The following is an 18,003-nucleotide window of genomic DNA, read 5'->3' as shown; positions in this document are numbered from 1 at the left end:
AGACTTTGGGGGCCTCTCGGGCTAATGTGAATATACTTTGCATATGCGAAGGGCATGAATCTGGGGGGCCAGAGGGCAGACTGTTATGGGTTAAATGGTATCCCCTCGAAAGGTGTGTTGACGTCCTAAACCCCAGTGCCTGTCACTGTGACCTTTTTGGGAATGAAGTCTTTGCAGATGGGATTAGTTAAGCTGAGGCCATAATGGAGTCGAGGGGGCTCTCCTCCGATATGACGGGTGCCCTGCAAGGAAGAGACCAATTCGAACACAGACGTAGCAGCAAGAAATCATTTCTGTTGTTTTAAGCCACCCGTCTGAGTTTCCTAGAGATGGAACAAAGTACCACAGACTGGCTGTCCACCCTCCCTCCGGGGCCTGGGGGCCGCTTCCGACCTCTCGGCTCCTGGGAACAGTGCCGTCACGGACATGAGGGTACAAACGTCTCAGTTCCCGCTCTCGATTCCCTCGGGGGAATACCCAGGGGTGCCACTTCTCATCCCAGATACGTCTGACTTTCTGAAGTCCGTAGGACTATGCACTTGGATCTTACGGGATTGTCTAACAAGTTGGTAGAACCCAAAACATTCGGCCATGGATTTCTAGAGTGAAACTTGGGGAAACTCAGCAGCTCTCTGGGGGGGGGGAGGCCGAGGCCTGGTGTCTGCGTCCTGCGCTTCCCTGCAGGGCCTCACTCACTCTCCTCCGAGCCGCCGGGGAGGTGAGGGAACGGAGCCCCTGATGCTCGCAAGCGACGCTGCCGCCGTTGGGGGCAGCCTGGGGGTTTCCACACGGCAGCCCACGGTCTCATGGTTAGACGGACGGTAGGACCCGCTCACATTGCCTGAGAGCCGGCGGACCCAGCTGGAAACAGAGCCCAGCAGGAGCGCGCTGGGGAAAGGGCCCTGCGGTGAGAGTGGCAGCAAACATCACAGCGCGGGTCAGATGTTCGTTGGCTCTGGAAATGAAACAACATGGGGATTGAGGTTCCAGAGCCGGAACGCACACGCGCGCACACGGAGAGACACAGACACGCGCACACACAGCTCTGACTTCAGCTTGGGCCCCGCATTCCTCAGGGAGGTTACGGAGAAACAGCCACAGTGCGGGGGCCGCGATGGACTTACTGAGAGAGGGAAGAGCGGGTGCCGGAAAGAGCGTGCGGTCCAGAGCGCACGAGGGTGGGACCTCGACTCCCCACAGCACCCTTCTCTGTCCACGGGGGTCACAGTGACTGTGCAGGGACACTGTGGTGACAACCTTAGTGGTAAGTGACGGAAGACCGACGCAAAGCCCCGCAGGCAAATGGAGCCAACTGGAACTTGGTTCCCCGCGCAGGGACGGGTGCCGACGGGCCTCAGGAGTGAAGAAAGGGCTTCCGGGGGAGGATTTAGGCTCTGGGATGGGGATCTGTGTCTCCAGCTTCCCCTCGCAGCACATCTCTGCCGGTCCGCCCCCTGGGGCGCGGTGGGCGGGGGCGCAGGGCTCCAGAAGCCCGTCTCCCCGTGTGGGGACCCTGGCGGGGAGAGACCTGCTCCCCCAGCTTCCACACAGCACATCCGGGGAAGGATCTGATTGGCCCTGCCTGGGTCGCATGCCCTGTCCCTGGGCCTGTCACTTCTGCCAAAGGATGGGATTCTGTAAGAGGCCAGGTGATGGGCAGAGCCTCAGGCTGGGGGTGGTGGGGGCCCAGCCTGTAACAGGAAGAACATCAAACTTACGCCCACGAGCGCAAACAGAAAAAGCAAAACAATCACAAAACAACCACCCCCGGCCCCACGGTGGCTGCAGGATTCAATGCGTAAAGGGAGCTCTGCAACACTCTGGAAGAGCCTCTGGCACACAGTGGGTCCTCAGCATCTGCCAGCCTGATAGAGGACAGGCAAAAAGTTCCGTTCCCCCAGCCGTCACCAGCACCAGCCCCAGCAGCGGGGAGTCATCCTGAAACCCCTCTTTAAAACGTTGTGCATGTTTTGCAACCCGATTTCCAAGAAGCAGGTTCTGGACCGAAGTGTGTTTGCTTCGTACCCTGACACTGCTTGTTCCAGAAACTGGGCTCAGCGCCAGCCACCTATACCACCAAGTGGAGCTGCTCGCTTGCTGTTTGCGGCTCAGGCTGTGGGCAGATGCGTGGGGCCGGCAGGAGGCGGGATCCCCCCCGGCGGGGGCGCAGCGGGGCTTCTCCCGGGGTCGCAGGCCCTGGCCCAGCTCCAGTTTGCTTTCCTGTGGCCTCAGGTCACTGGCTTTGTTTCTGGAAGGAACATCTTCAGTTTTGGAACTCCCTTTGGAGAAGGTGCTTTCTAAGTTTTCACACCTCAGGGAAAAGCAGTCCAATCGGTGAATGCAGGGGGAGGCCAGAGAGGGACAGAATGTGGAGCAAGCTGGCAGGCTGGGTCCACAGCACCCCGCTCCCCAGCTCACAGCCCCCCTGCACAGAACTTCCCTGAGAGATTGCTACAGTGTGGCCTTTCCCTTCCCCCAACTCTGCGGGTCTGCTGTTGGGGATGCTGCTGTGATGGCCAGAGCTCCATCCTCATCGTGAGGGCGAGAGCCACACCTGGGGGAGGGCAGAGAGCAGCAAGTGCGAAGGAGTCTGGGCCCCTGATAACCTGGGGCCCCAGAGCCACCCTGGGAGCCGTGGACTGCCCACCCCTGGACGTTTGCACAGGGGGGAGGTTAGTGTCTCCGGCTTCAGGGACAGTTGTTTCGTTCCCTGACCCCAGGAGGGCTCAGGCATGAGAGCAGGGCAGGCGCACCCGCTGCGTCCGTGGCTGTCCCGTGTGGGCCCTGCATCAGCGCAGGTGTTCCCTGACAGCCGCCCCCGATGCCAGCAGCAGGGGAAGGGAGAGCAGATAAGGAGGCTCTTGCACACCCCAGCTTCAGACATAGCTCCCCCGAGCCCCTGCGCCCTCGAGCACCGTTCCTGAGAAGGCACCACACACATCGTCCATCACCAACACGACCCCGCTTTCCCGAACACCGTGAATGGTGGCAGCCACTGTCACCGTGACAGGTCATCGTCTGGGGGATGTGCGGCAAAGCCACATGCTCCTCACAATACCATGAGGGTCCTTAGCCTCATTATTCAGGGGAGAGACCCACTTGACCCCTGTGGTCCCGCAGGGTCACGGCCGTCACCTCAAGATGCTTCTGGCTCCGGTCCTGGGCTTGTGACCGATCCAAATGCAGAGCCAAGGCGAGACAAAGAGCCCAGGCACTCAGCTTCCTCACGGGGACGCGCTCGAGAGCCGCAGAAGTGGGGGAAGGCTGATGTGCCCGAGCTACCCTACCGTTCACGCCCTCCAACGCCTCTATAATAATCTCCATTATTTTTCTAAAGAGAAACCAACCCTCCTGCCAATCCTCACCCACAGCGCTTTTCATGGTTCTGACTTTTTTCTGCCTGATGATGAATTCGACCAACACACAGGAGGGTTCGAAACACAGGGGGCTTGTGGTGAACAATTTAATCAGCCTTAGATTCAAATTATCTCTCATGTCCACAGGCTTTGTAAGACGCTCTCCCCGGGATCTGAGGAGCTTGCTGCCTCCTCCCTCCTTCCCTGTCCTTCGGGCAAGCCAAGGCCACCCTCTCCCTAGCTCTGCGGGAAGAGAAGACTGTGCCCATGGTGGGCCCTTGACCGCACCTGGGGCAGCCAGTTCTAACAGTTATCTTCCCAAAGTTCTCGGGGACATGCCGGGAGTTTCTGTTGCATTCACTTCTCCCCGTGCAACTGATGGGGCTCTTTCTGCAGAAAGTTATTTCAACGGGAATGTCTGTGGCCCCTTCGAGTGGCATTTTCTTACCAAGAACATCCTTTCCCTTCGGAGCCCATGTGCTAGGGACGAGTGGCAGTGAGATGTGCTGCCAGACGGCAGGTCCCTTGTCCGGGCAAGTGTCTCAGCCTGGGAACGGTGGTTTCCTCGGGGCGGAGGGGTCGGCCACCAAAACAAAGGAACAATCAGAAGTGGGCCAAGAATGAGCAGTGGTGACGAAAAAGGGAGCCAGGCTTATGATTAATCCATTCCATGTGCTGCGAGCCAAAACACGATCCAATGAAGCCAATAAAGGTAACGCCCACCTCACAGGATTATTCGGTGGCTCAGTGCCCTCCAGGCGTCATAACAGCAGGTGCCGGCAGGCTGGGCTCCCGGGGGGCTCCTTCAGGTTGCTGGTGGTGTCCAGTGGGTCGGAGATCTTCATTTCCTTGCTGACCATCAGCTGAAAGCCTCCCTCTGCTCCCAGAGGCCGCACACTGCCTTCTGTCCCACATGACCTCTCCGTCTCCAAAGCGGCACTGGCTATCCGACGTGTTCTCACGCTTTGAAGCTCTCTGAGGTCGCCCGCTGGAGGAACCTCTCCACCCACCAAGGTCAAGCCTACCAGATAATCTCTGTGAAGGCCACTGGCTTGGGCTTTTTGTTACATCTGCAAAGTGCCTTCAGAGCAGCATTGGGGCTTGTGTTGGACTGGATGGGTATCTTGGGGCCCATCTTCAGACTTGTGTCTACCACACCTATTATGCCTTTTTCTTTTTAGAGAGGGAGAGGGAGAGAGAAAGTAGGGGAAGGGCAGAGGGAGAGAAAGAATCTTAGCAGACTCCACGCTCAGTGAGGAGCCCGATGCAGGGCTCGATCCCACAACCCTGAGATCATGACCTGAGCTAAGATTAAGAGTTGGACATTTAACCGACTGAGCCACCCAGGCGCCCCTCCCATTTTTTTAATTGGCTTATTTCGAGTTGGATTAAAGGAGGAAAATTCCCCTCCATGCTGAGGGACCATAATAATAATAATAATAATAATGCAGTTTCTGGCGGCAGCCAACACTCTGGGTCGACGGAGGCAGCCTCTGGCTTCGCCTCTGAACGTCACGTGGAAGTTGAGATTAGTTGAGAAAAATATGCAAAAGCTCTGCCCTCTTCTGCCTTCGTGACCTTGAACAAGCCCCCTAACCCGGCTGGGCTCTGTCCCTTCATCACCATATTGTGAGCTGATCCAAAAGGACATCTGCCCAGAGCCTAGCACCCACCAGCACTTGGCTGTTATAAGGATCACACCCATGGTCCACACACTGTTGAGCCATCTGCACAACCTTCACCTGAGGACACCTTCTTAAACGTCACCCCCTCCTTCTTGGGGGCACCATGCGCTGTTGAGCTTGCTTTTCCCGCATCCCTGCCCCCGGGCCACCCATGCCCTTTGCTAAAAGTGTGTTCTGTGGGCTGATCCAGGAGTCTTCCCATACAAGCAGCTTCCTCTCCATGTGGAGAGGACTTGCACTGAGTTGATGAAGATCTCAGGGAACTTACTACCTGAGCAGGCTCCCAAGAGCAGTGGCAAAATGACACCTTGGTATGTGACGCCCCAGCTCCCTTTTGGAGCAGTTCCCAATGTGGCCACAAGGCGGCAGCACAGGCAGATCCCTGTTCAGGGAGATTGCAAGGGGGGGGGGCACAGGTCCAGGGTATGGCTTCCTGGCAAGCCTGGACCAACTGGTAGTTCAGCGTCCCCAGCGTGGCATTGCATTGTTGACAACCCGTGCTTGTCTCCGTCTCGGGACCCAGCGGCTATAGCTCTGTGTTGATCGTCCTCATGCTGCACTGTTATTTGGGATGCCCATCTGATTCCCTCTGAGCCCAAAGAAGTCAGGAAATGAGTATTTTTTAAACTTCACAATAAATATGATCCCAGTTTTTGGGCTCCTGGGTGGCTCAGTCGGTTAAGCGTCTCCCTCTGGCTCAGGTCATGATACCAGGGTACTGGGATTCAGTCCCGCATCGCATTGGGCTCCCTGCTCAGCGTAGAGCCTGCTTCTCCCTCTCTGCCACTTCCCCTGCTTGGGTGCTCTCTCTTATTTGCAGAAAATTATTTCAACAGGAACGACTGTGGTCCCTTCTGGTGGCATTCTCTTACCAAGAACATCCTTCCCACTGGGAGCCAGTGCTAGAGATGAGTGGTGGTGAGATGTGCTGCCAGATGTCAGGTCCCTCGTCCAGGCAAGTCTCTCAGCCTGGGAAACCTAGTTTCCTCTGGGCAGAGGAAATAAAATAAAATAAAAATAAAAAAACTAAAAATCTTTAAAAAAATATGATCCCAGTTTTACAGGTGAGCAGATCAAGGATTGTGGCTTGCCCGATGTCACAGCCAGTGAGAAACGTGACATTATCATGTTATATTTTATTACAGGAAATTTCAAATATACAAAAGAGGAGTTATAACTCGGATGGCGTTCACCATCCAGCCTCAACCATCATCAACATTTTGCCACTGAGTTTCTCCTATCCTCATTTTTTTTACATGAGTATTTATAAAGCAAATTCCAAACACTGTGGCAATAGAGCGTAAATACTTCCGTTTGCACCTCTAAACAATCAGGGCATTTTGACCTAACCACCAGGCCATATTCTCTCCCTAACAAGTGTCAATAAACCTTAATAATACTGTTTATATGCAAATTTCCCCTCACCGTGTCCAGTTGGTTTGTCCTATCATGATCCAAATAAGGTCCACACATCCATTTAATTATGTCTTTTAAGCTTTAATTGTCAAACAGTCCTACTTCCTTTCTTTTCCTCCAGCCCCTCAATTAATTAATAAACTGGGTCATTTTTCCACAGAACAGTCCACATTCTGGATTTGGCCATTTGCCTCCCCCGGCAGGTGTCACAAGACTCTGGCACAGTGTAGATGTTCGTTCAACATTATCAACACTTTTAATGCGCACAGATAGAGGCCTGGTCCTCACAAATGTGACCTGCAGGCAGCCCTCCACCCTGGGGGAGACCACGGGCTCCAGCTCTGCACCCTGGGTGGCGAGGGGAGACCACCGGCTCCAGCTCTGCACCCTGGGTGGCGAGGGGAGACCACGGGCTCCAGCTCTGCACCCTGGGTGGCGAGGGGAGACCACCGGCTCCAGCTCTGCACCCTGGGTGGCGAGGGGAGACCACGGGCTCCAGCTCTGCACCCTGGGTGGCGAGGGGAGACCACGGGCTCCAGCTCTGCACCCTGGGTGGCGAGGGGAGACCACGGGCTCCAGCTCTGCACCCTGGGTGGCGAGGGGAGACCACCGGCTCCAGCTCTGCACCCTGGGTGGCGAGGGGAGACCACGGGCTCCAGCTCTGCACCCTGGGTGGCGAGGGGAGACCACCGGCTCCAGCTCTGCACCCTGGGTGGCGAGGGGAGACCACGGGCTCCAGCTCTGCACCCTGGGTGGCGAGGGGAGACCACGGGCTCCAGCTCTGCACCCTGGGTGGCGAGGGGAGACCACCGGCTCCAGCTCTGCACCCTGGGTGGCGAGGGGAGACCACGGGCTCCAGCTCTGCACCCTGGGTGGCGAGGGGAGACCACGGGCTCCAGCTCTGCACCCTGGGTGGCGAGGGGAGACCACGGGCTCCAGCTCTGCACCCTGGGTGGCGAGGGGAGACCACGGGCTCCAGCTCTGCACCCTGGGTGGCGAGGGGAGACCACGGGCTCCAGCTCTGCACCCTGGGTGGCGAGGGGAGACCACGGGCTCCAGCTCTGCACCCTGGGTGGCGAGGGGAGACCACGGGCTCCAGCTCTGCACCCTGGGTGGCGAGGGGAGACCACGGGCTCCAGCCTTCCCTCTTGGCAGACGGGACTGCGGGCCAGGAGTGCCGGGGAGGAGCTGGCCCCTCGCTGGAGGGACAGCAGCCAGGGGCGTTAAGAAAAGCGCCACCTCCCCTCCCAGCACCTCGGCTTCAGGGCCTGCGATCAAGTAGCAAGGCCCTTGCCAGATTAACGAAAACGTTTGAATGTATGAGCTTTAGTGTGTCCCCAAAGCATTCCTAGGTGCTGTTCCCATCGTCACGATCTATGTTTTATTCTGAGAAGTGAAGCTGACAGCACAGTGCGGAGACAACCAGCGTCCGCCCGTCTCTCCATCCATCCTCCAGCGTCCACGCGGGCACATTTGCCCCCGGGGTTCCGCCACCCGCTCTAACAGGGCTCCCGGACGGCGCCGGAGCCCCCTCCGTCCCCACCGCGGACCCGGCCCCTCAAACGGCGTCTGACAGCGTCCGGCGTCCAGGGAGCCCGCACCGACGCAGACGGCACGCCCGCCGCCCCGGAAACCGCTCCCAGAGCGAAGCGCGGCGGAAGCGCCGAAGGGTCGGTCGGCCGCGAGTCTCGCTGGCCGAGCGCCTCACTTCCGGTGACCCCGCCCCCCCACGCTTCTTCCCCATTGGTTCTACCCTGGACCGCGCCCCGCCCGCGAGCGTCTCCTCCCACGGTTCCCTTCCCCTTTCACCTCCTCACCTTCTGAGGCTCCGGAAGCCTCCGACCCCGCCCACCAGGAGGGGAGGCGCGGGGGTGGGTGGAGAGAGAGTGCTCTGAAGCGGCCCACAATTATTGGTTACTACTGTCTGTCCATCAGAGGAGAAGCGGTTACGGACTGGCTGAAAGGAAGTGGTTGGGCGGGGAAGGAAGCGCAGAGTCTGCGCGAGTGGCCACGCCCCCCAAGGAGGCGGGCCAGCGTCCTCCGCGCATGCCCGGTGCGTGCGCAGTGCCGGCGGCGGTGGCGACAGTCATGGCGGCTCGGTGCGTGAGGCTGGCGCGGCACAGCCTCCCAGCTTTGGCGCTGTCTCTCAGGTAAGGGGCGCCCGGCTGCCCGTGGCTGAAGAAGGACGCTGTCCTCAGTGCGTCTCCTACTCTGGCCGAGGCCGTGCCGGGAGCCCTGCGCGGCTCCGGCCTTCGGAGAGGAGCGTCGTGGGTTCCGCGGTTCGCCGACGCGGCGCGCGGACCTCCCGCCCGGGGCCTGCCCCTCGGCCGGGCCTGACCGACCCCGCGTACCGGCCCCACGCACCGGCCCCACGCGCGCTCGCGCCCGGGATCCGGCGGCCCGCCCAAGGCCAGGTCGCGCGCGGTAGCAGGCGCGCGTGCCCGGACAGCGCCAGGCCGGGTCCGCGGGGGCGCTCGGGCTCGTTCACCTCGGCCCCGGTTCCTTCCGGAGTCCCAGGTCAGAAGCGCGGCGAAGCCCGTCCCGCCGTGGAGTGAGGAATTTAGGTAGACCAGTGCAGTGCGTCCACGGGGAGGCTCGCAAGAGTCGGGGCCCTCCCCGTTTGTTGTTGTTAAGCTGCGGCCTCTGCTGTTTCAGAGTCCTAGCTCGTGAGGTAGTTTGGCAAGTCCGTAGCATCTCCTTTGTTGGAGGAACGGCTCAGAACCAAGGTACTTCCTGGAGGAGCTGCTCTGGGCCGAACGGCGGGTAGAAGCTGGGCGGAGCCAGAGCTGGACTTCTCCTTGGAGGAGCTTGCTCACGTGGGCCGGGAGACCCGGCTGGCGGGGCGAGGATTACCTACAGTGGGAGGGGATTACGCTGTGGTTGCTAGCCTCGTAAATTATATAAAACAAAATATGGAAACAAAGAGCAGTGGCCACCCGGATTCCCCGAGGGAAAAGGCTTCTTTTTTTGCTCAGGTAATTTGTGGGTTTGTGTCTGAATTGCCAGGAAAGCGATCACCAGGGTAGCATTAATTTCTGTCCTTGAGAACTAGTTGATTGTGGAAAGAGGCTCAAATGGGGGAGTCGTCACGCTAAGAGTAGCTAAGCTCTCTGACTCCGTCTCGCTCTCCCTGACTCCGTCCTGCTGCATCCCCTACCACACTGCTCCCAGCCCCTCTGTGGCTGAGCCGCTGGAATAGGTCTGTAGAAAGGCTGTGACTGTCACACCCAGGAATCAGCACAACTGAGAAATGAGACAGGCCTCACAACAGCATGCTCAGTTGTTAGGTTTTTAGCTTTTTTAAATCACAGAGATAAAATATGATAGAAAGGTTACTGCACTCCACAGGCTAATGGATCCTACCATTCTTCTCCAGGCCTAGGACACAGATACACCTACACAGGATTTCTGGTTTGTCCTTACAAAAAGGCTTCATGTTTTGTCTGTTTCTCTAAATCGCATTTCTTACCACACAGTATACCTGTAGTGCATCCCAGAGGTGAGAGTTTGACATTCTTTTTCACAGCCGCAGAATATTCCAGATTGTGGAAGTGACCATGTACTCAGCGGTGTCCCCAGTGTCCCCAGCTTGTCACTGTACGGTGCTGCCATAAACATCCTTGTACACATATTCTGTGTACTGATAGCTCTCCTGTTCTTTGAGGCAGTGTCCTTTAATCTGGGAAGAAAATTGACTGTAGTTCAATTTCAGATTGAAATATGGTGCAATTAAGAAGAGCTCTTAGAAGAAATCTGAGTTTTAAGCTTGGAGGAGAAATCTGATCCTGGTGCAGAAGTCTGAGTTTAAGACCATTCTGTCATTCGTTAATAACTTTGTGACCTTGGGCTTATCACTTAACCTTCTTCATATGGGGATCAGATTGGATAAGGTCTTGAGTCACTTCCAGTATTAGGTTTAGAGCTCTTTGTTTCCCTCTATACATCCCCCTGCTTTTCTCTCTCCAGTGCTGAGTCCTTATGTGTAACTCTTGTCTGTCCTTCAGAGCCCCTCTGTACAAAGCCGTTCAGGGTCTTCCATTTCTCCAAAGCTAGAAACATTCTACTCTGAGCCTCCTGAAGCATGATTCCTCTTTTATCACTTTTAAACCCAAAATTATGGTACTTTGTCTGTAGATGCCTTTTTTGACAGTAAGTACCCTAAGGGCAGGAACTCTGCCCAGTCCATCCTTGTCATCAACATCAGCACTGGACCTCACCTCTAACAGTAGCTACTCCATCAATACGTGATGGGTCTAGATGACCGTATCTCAGAAGGAGGTGTTTGGAATGGAAAGAAGAGGTTAGTTCCCGGGCCTTGGTACATGGACATACGAGTTTAGACACATTACAGATTTTATGTAAGTTAGCAGCTTCTGTACATCATACACTATTTGCCTTTATTAGATCTAAGATAAATTCTTTCTCCCTCACAGGTTAGTAGCAAATAACTTTAAATTATCTCACATTTCTAAAATGATACATCTGACTTTGAAGCAAAAAGCCCAGTCTGAATTCACAGCGTCATGGCCTTCTTTTAGACCCCCCGCTCGGCTGCAGTGCACGGCCCTGACACAGAAGAACAGCGGCCAGACCGCGGAGGAGGACGTGGGTCAGAGCGAACAGAAGGCGGACAGCCCGTCTCCAGAGAAGACACTCAGGGACGAGAAGGCCAGGCTAGAAGAGCAGCTCAAGGAGACTGTGGTAAGGTCACGCAGGCTCTTGCGGGGAAGTGTGATCTGTTGAACTCGGGTGAGGTTCCTCAGAGGACTTCTGGCCAGATGAGTTAGGTCATTTGTCCCAGAACTGCAGTCAGGTCCCACAGCAAGTTCCTGCTGAAGAAGAGACTAGAACGCACATCCTCTGTGGCTCTGGTTCTGTCATGAGAATCCTCTTCCCACGCTGCGTAGATTATATTGAATTAAGACTTGAGGTGGTCTTTACAAGTGAAGAGCGCTCACTGCGGTACTTAACCTGGATCTTACGGGAAGACGAGGGCCGGGCCCGGAGGTGTGGTTATGTGGTACTCTTCATGACGAGGGAGTTTAGTGAACTAGTTATAGAAGGACGGATTATTATTCCACGTGAAAAGGCCTAGGTGGCACAAATCAGATCCTTTAAGGATTTGAAAATGAATATATCAAACAATCTATGCCACCTCTGTTCTGACCACCTTATTTATGTTAATCCTCAAACACCCTGTGAGTCAACGATTAGAGCCCTGGTTCCAGACGAGGAAACTGAGGCACAGCCCAGGTTTGAGCCTCAGGAGCCATGTACTCGACCACTACACTAGAATCACCTGTAACTGGAGGACAGAGGCCCCGGAGCTGGAAGTGCGCAGGAGATGAGTGGCATAACAGGAAAACTGGTGGGAAATGGAGAGGGCGCCAGCAACCGGTGATTGTTCCCAGTCAGGTGTTGGGACTGGGCCACTGGGCAGCGGTCGGAAGACCAGAGGTTCACGGATGGGGTTTCCTCTCCTCAGTGGGCTGCTGGTTCTCCTGAACCTCTCCTGGAGCTGTGGGCTCTGGGTGCATCTGCCCCAGCCAGCGTTGTAGGGTTCCCTGAAGTGGGAAATGCTGTGGGGGTGAGCGGTCCGTCCTTGAGGGGCGGTGAGACCGTCAGAACCATGAGAGTTTTTCCTCATCCTTGTCCAGCTGCTCACTGGGGGCTGCGCGGATACGTGACCCCTTGACCTGCTATTCCTTGAAAATAGGGGCACGGGTGCGACTTCCTTCCGCTCAGTAAGCTGCGCTGCCCGCGCTCTAAAACGTCAGACGTGACCCGTGTTAACTTGGACTTGGAATTTGCTCATATCACATTTGCTTTCTTACGAATTTGTTCCGTGCTTTACTCATGTACGTTTTCTCTTTACCCCCCCTTTTTTTTTAGGAAAAATATAAGCGAGCTTTGGCAGACACCGAGAACTTGAGGCAGAGGAGCCAAAAATTGGTGGAGGAGGCAAAATTATATGGTAACATTAGACACTATCTGATACCGATCCTGGAGAAATAAAGGGCGGGGAAGGTGGGTGGGGTGGCAGCGTGAGTATGGAACGGCAGGGTCAGCCAGGGTGAGGAGGTGGGGAGGCCGCTGGGTGCGTTCCCTTCAGCGGAGAGGAGTCCGCAAGGAGAAGTCGCAGCTGCGACCTGCATTTAGAGCTGCAGGTGTGACTCCTTCGGTGAGGAGTGTGTGTGTTGCTCTTCCCCACGTGGACCTCGGTTAACCTGAGGCCGCGGAGCCTGCAGATGGTTCCCGCAGGCCAGCCTCCCAGATGGGCATTTCCGTAGCTAGCTCAGCATTCACACACGTAAAAATCTAAGATGCTGTCTGCACTGTCAGCACTTGGATATCTTTGTCGCTGTCCTTCTCATTTTACATTTGAGGTCATTGAGGCTTAAATGACTGGCACTCATCACAAAGCTGGGAAGTTGCGGTGGCCATGCTGAGGCCAGTGCCCCCCAACGCCACGCCCATGCTGGTGTCCACTAAACGTCAGGTACAGTTTGAGTACTCACAGAACCTTCTGTACAGACCCACGGGCGCCATTCCTCCGCGTTCTGGAAGAGCCTCTTAAGGCTCATGGTGAGACCATAGCTACTTCGCCCGAGGACAGATGGCAGGTACATGGCCAAGTAGAAACCGAGACCCAATCTTGTGCCGCCACAGGCAGCAGATTGTGCTTGAAATCTGCTTATTCCTGGCCTCCGCATGTCTGGGTCCTTCAGGGATTGGGGTTAGGCTTCCCCTCCTCTCGCCAGGTTGCCCAGGCGACCTGCCCACGCACAGGTTCTTGTGGCTCGGACGTGTCTTCTGAGTTCCAGTCCCTGTCCTGCTGCATCCCCTGCCACACTGCTCCCAGCCCCTCTGTGGCTGAGCCACAGGAATAGGTCTGTAGAAAGGCTGTGACTGTCACACCCAGGAATCAGCACAACTGAGAAATGAGACAGGCCTCACAACAGCATACTCAGTTGTTAGGTTATTAGCTTTTTTAAAAACTAATAGTCTGTCCAGTTGTTTCCCCAGCGTCTGCACCTGATGCCTCAGGGATATTTCAAGTTCCATTTTCCCTTTATCTGTGCTGTTTTTCCTCATTTTAGTAAATGACACTATGATCCTTCCCGGTGCTTATTCAGGGCAGGAATCTGAAGTTCTCTTTTCCCATCCCCATGTTCCCCCTGGCCCTCGAGCGCCGAGCGGCTGGCCTCCCGGCCGTCCACTCTGCCCTGATCCCGGGCCCTGGCGCTCGCGCCGCCGTGCCCCAGGCAGAGCGATATTAAAATACAGCCATTCCTCACTTTACGGTGTTTCGCAGATGATGCAGTTTTTAGATCGAAGGTTCGTAGCAACCCTGCGTCGAGCAAGCATTTTTCCACCAGCATCTGCTCACTTCGTGTCTCTCTCACATTTCGGTGATTCTCACAATAGTTCCCACGCTTCGTTATGGTTGTATTTGTTACGGTCTATGATCACACCTCACTGAAAGCTCAAGCGACAGCGTTTTTTAGCAAAATGTATTTTTTAAGGTTTGTATGTGTTTTTTTATACATAGTACTATCACACACTTCGTAGACTACAACGTAAACGTAGTTTTTATATGCACTGAGACACCAGAAAACGCTTGTGACTCCCTTTACTGAGCTCTTTGCCTTGTTGGGGCATCTGCAGCTAGAATTGCAGTATCTCTGCCCTGTGCCAGGACAGTGACCACGCCATCCACCCATTTGGCTGCCCCGTCTGAAACCTTCAGCTTCTCTGGGTCTGCCTCTTCCCTGTGTGCTGGGTGCCCTTCAGTCCTCACATGTTTGGATAACTCTCAGGCCTTGGTTCACAGACCTCTCCAGACTCTCCAGTCTAAATGAAGTCCCTTAGTATAAGCTTTCCTCAGCACCGAGAAACGCTCCTTCGTGGAGGTGGGACTTGTGATTGTGTTTGTCACTCGTGTGCTTATCTGACGCTTGTCTCAGACCGTATGCTCCGTGAGGACAGACCGTCCCCCAAGAATTGGCACAATCTTAATCCATGATAGACGCCCGTGTTCTTATCAGATAGGTAGAAAGTTTTTTATTTCATTTTCCAGCAGGAGGGGGAAATATTGCGACAAGAAGTCACCCACAGGCGCTGTCTGCCGCAGAGTCAAGCGGGGCTGGTGCCCTTGCATCCGGTCAGGGCCTGGGTGGAAGCAGGTGCCCACCGGGGCGCCGTGGTCACCCCTGACTTCTTCCAGTCAGCATCTGAAGCGTTTTCTTGAAACTACAATCTGCTGTAATACACTGCCTTGAATTTGGAGGGACTTTTCTCCTACCTGATTTCTTTTGTTCGATTAGGGTTAAGGCTTGGGTGTGTCTTATGAACTCTGACCCCACGGTGCTGGCAGGGCAGCCGCCCCTTCCCCGCAGAACGGCCGCGGGGGTGGGGTGTTTGGTTCTGCGGCGAGCACGTGGTTCCTTAGCGGGGGGGCAGGACTGATGGGGAGATGCTCCTGCACGTCTTCATGCCTAATTAGCTCTCATCTACACCCAGAAGTGTTTTTGGGTTTTGGGTGTTTTTCGTGTGTTTAGTTTGTTTTTTAACACACCATTGAAATTTGAGGACAAGTGAATGGTTTGAAAGGTTACCATACAGGAGTTTGTGTGAGAGGTCGGCGGGGTTACAGCTCTCGGGTGCCCTGCCGGCGGTGGGACTGCGGATGATGGTGTCCTTCACTTCGTTTAGGCATCCAGGGCTTCTGTAAGGACTTGCTGGAGGTTGCGGACATCTTGGAGAAGGCGACGCAGAGTGTCCCAAAGGAGGAGGTTAAAGACGACAATCCTCATCTGAAGAACCTCTACGAGGGTCTCGTAATGACTGAGGTGCAGATCCAGAAGGTGTTCACGAAGCACGGCTTGCTGCGGCTGAACCCCGTGGGGGCCAGGTTCGACCCCTACGAGCATGAGGCCCTGTTCCATACGCCGGTGGAGGGGAAGGAGCCCGGCACGGTGGCGCTGGTCAGCAAAGTGGGGTACAAGCTGCATGGGCGCACCCTGAGACCCGCCCTGGTGGGGGTGGTGAAGGAGGCTTAGCGGCCTCGCGAGGGCTTCTGTGGGTTCTTTGTAATCACTTGCTGTAACTCTTGAAAGGCTGGTTCATCTTCTCTCTGAATATTTTTGACCCTTCCCCAGTCCTTGTTGGAAAGCTTTAGTAACCAGTGGCTAAACAGAAAATTAAGCCGGTTGCGCAGATGCGTGAATGAACTTGAATTGGGGAGTCTGTTCGTTGATTTTTACACACCTTTAATCGCTCCACACGCTTAAGAGAACAGGCCGGCGGGACACGACTGGACCCTAGAGTGTCAGGAATCACGCTCTAGCTGCTCAAAGCCTGGCGACGTCCAAGTAGCATAAATGAGTCCGATGTCTTCAGGAACCCCACGGTTAGGCTGGCTGGCCAGCCAGCCTTGCCGGGCCCTCCGGCACACTGTGGCACGCGGGGCCCTGGGTGCTCAGCCCGTACCTTCATCCAGTGAAGGGAAGGCGAGAGCCAAGCGCGTTCCTTCCTGCTCAGAAAAATTTCCCCATGCCCTCGCTGGAGAATATACATGAGTTCATTTACAATCGTCACCGTCTAGCTGCGAAAATGCCCAACTTCCAGCTTCCTTCTGGAGATGGGAAGTGAGCACACACATCTGAACAGATCTCACCACCTTATTTTGCCAGTTACTGAATTCGACAACATCAGTCACTTTTGCCCCGTTGTTCATCTGTTTGTAGAAATGTTCAGATCTCTCTTAGCTAGTTACTGATGACCTGAATGTATCCCCAGTAAGATGGACTTGCTCAAAATCCAAGAATTGCACGCTTGGTACATTTTAAATGTTAATGTTGAATCTTTAAATTTTATTTAAGAGGATTAAAGCCCTAATATGTTTATTTTCCTACTTTTTGGAAACTATTTTGTGTACCTTCAGTGGAGGAGATCCACCTACACTAAGCATGACTTAGCTTTCCCGCGCTCGGCTCAAATTCTGAAGCCGAGGGCTTGACACTTAGACACACCACACACGTTAGCTTCCCTGTGGGAAGGGAGAGCAGGAGGAACCGGGCCTCTACTGGGGGCAGACGGCCCCGGGGAGGGGACCAGGGAGGGCCTGCACACACCAGGAGCCCGGCATGATCACCCACGGTCTGCACCTCACCACACCCACCGCAGGCCCCTCCGTTCCTCATTCACGCGGGGAGTCGAGCGAGGGAGTGGTCACAAACCAGAGAAAACCCAGGCTTCCGCTATCTGCTGCAGAGACGGATTTCTAGGATTGACGTTCAACACTGTTAAATTCGCTTATGGCATAATAAAGGTGGGGCAGTTTGCTTGTAATTTTGAAAGATGTAGGTAGTGTTCCCATAATTAAAAATGTAATTTATACTGTTTCAAAGCATTTTCCTCTTTTCCATGAAGCAGTCTTATGTTCCTTGGTCAGAAACTTGCCCAGAACCTCAGGCAGTGCAGCGCACTGAGAAAACCCACTGGGGTCAGAGCTCTGCGAGGATCTCACCTCACCTTCTGGAACACCTCGAAACCCAAAGCTGCATAAGTAATTTTCAAACGAACTTCTCCCTGTGTGTGCTGCCCCTCCCTTGTCAGCTGGGGCACGACCGCTGGGGGGCTGCACCCCGGGGAGACGGGCTGTGGCTCCACCGTGGGTTCCCATCACCCCACGTCGCCACTATATAGGGAGGCGCCCCTCCGCACTGGAGATGAGATCTGCCAACTGCACCCCATCCTCCCGTCCGGGGCCCGGCCTGTGTGGAGCCGTCTGTCCACGAGGGGCCTTCGTGGCCGGGATCGGAGTAAGGTACGTGCTCCCCCGGGTGGTCTGCCACTGGCAGGGAAGGAGGCCTGGTGCGAAAGGGTTTCTGCGTCACAAGACGGTTTAACTCCCACTTGCAAGGAGGAACGGGTTTGACGCCCAAGCGCTGAGCTCAGACGGGTCCCGCGCACGCGCTCCCGAGCTGGCGCGCCCACGCAGCAGCGACACCACTTTGCTCCCCACTTGCTGACTGTGTAAAAGGATAAAAATTGTAGCGTTTTGGTTTTTACACATCCTCGGCATGTGGGCCATCCAGAGAGCATTATTTTGAATGGCTGAATTAACTAACTTTTTGGACTCAAAGTCAGTTTAAATTTGGCAAAACCCTGATTTCAGGGGATGAGGGGAATGAATTTTACATACAGAAGCTTAAGGGCCCTGAGCTGGCGGCCGCGTTAAGGGCTGACGGGCCGCACAGCTGGCGGGGATGGGGTAAGCAACCAGTGATGAAGGTACCCCTTCCTTGGGACAACCTGCCGATACTTTAACATCACTTACACATTCACCGTTTTAAACCAGCCAAGCCTAAACGGATTCTTCGTACCACCGAAAAAGACCCACATACCGAAAACCTGCTTAAGCACAGATTGTTCCACTGGACGGCCCTCGGCTGGCCTGGGCCACACGTTGACCGGGATCTTCTGCTTCTCCAGCTTAAGTCTGGCGGCCGTTTCATACAAAAACAATACCAAATTTAGAA

General features: G+C 55.3%; 1 protein-coding gene across 1 annotated transcript; it reads left to right on the top strand.

Moving 5' to 3' along the window:
- Window positions 1–8,495: 8,495 nt before the first annotated feature.
- GRPEL1 (GrpE like 1, mitochondrial) lies at window positions 8,496–16,871 on the top strand. The gene is made up of 4 exons (XM_028087603.2): window positions 8,496–8,607; window positions 10,996–11,158; window positions 12,350–12,431; window positions 15,173–16,871. Exons 1-4 carry the CDS (start codon window positions 8,504–8,506, stop codon window positions 15,517–15,519), a joined length of 696 nt encoding a protein of 231 aa, XP_027943404.1. The 5' UTR covers window positions 8,496–8,503; the 3' UTR covers window positions 15,520–16,871.
- The last annotated feature ends 1,132 nt before the right edge of the window (window positions 16,872–18,003 follow it).

The sequence above is a fragment of the Eumetopias jubatus genome, unplaced genomic scaffold (assembly GCF_037043125.1).
Source record: "Eumetopias jubatus isolate StellerSeaLion01/CBP00866 unplaced genomic scaffold, mEumJub1_p1.0 scaffold_2, whole genome shotgun sequence".
Taxonomy (NCBI): domain Eukaryota; kingdom Metazoa; phylum Chordata; class Mammalia; order Carnivora; family Otariidae; genus Eumetopias; species Eumetopias jubatus.
Note: the sequence above shows the minus strand (reverse complement) of the source record. Positions and strands in the feature narration are given on the sequence as shown.

Excerpts from the sequence above, each read along its gene's own strand:
- GRPEL1 (XM_028087603.2), top strand. The coding sequence starts at position 8,504 with ATGCCCGGTGCGTGCGCAGTGCCGGCGGCGGTGGCGACAGTCATGGCG. Across the intron at positions 8,608-10,995 it reads GCTTTGGCGCTGTCTCTCAG|ACCCCCCGCTCGGCTGCAGT; the intron begins GTAAGGGGCGCC and ends GCCTTCTTTTAG. Across the intron at positions 11,159-12,349 it reads AGCAGCTCAAGGAGACTGTG|GAAAAATATAAGCGAGCTTT; the intron begins GTAAGGTCACGC and ends CTTTTTTTTTAG.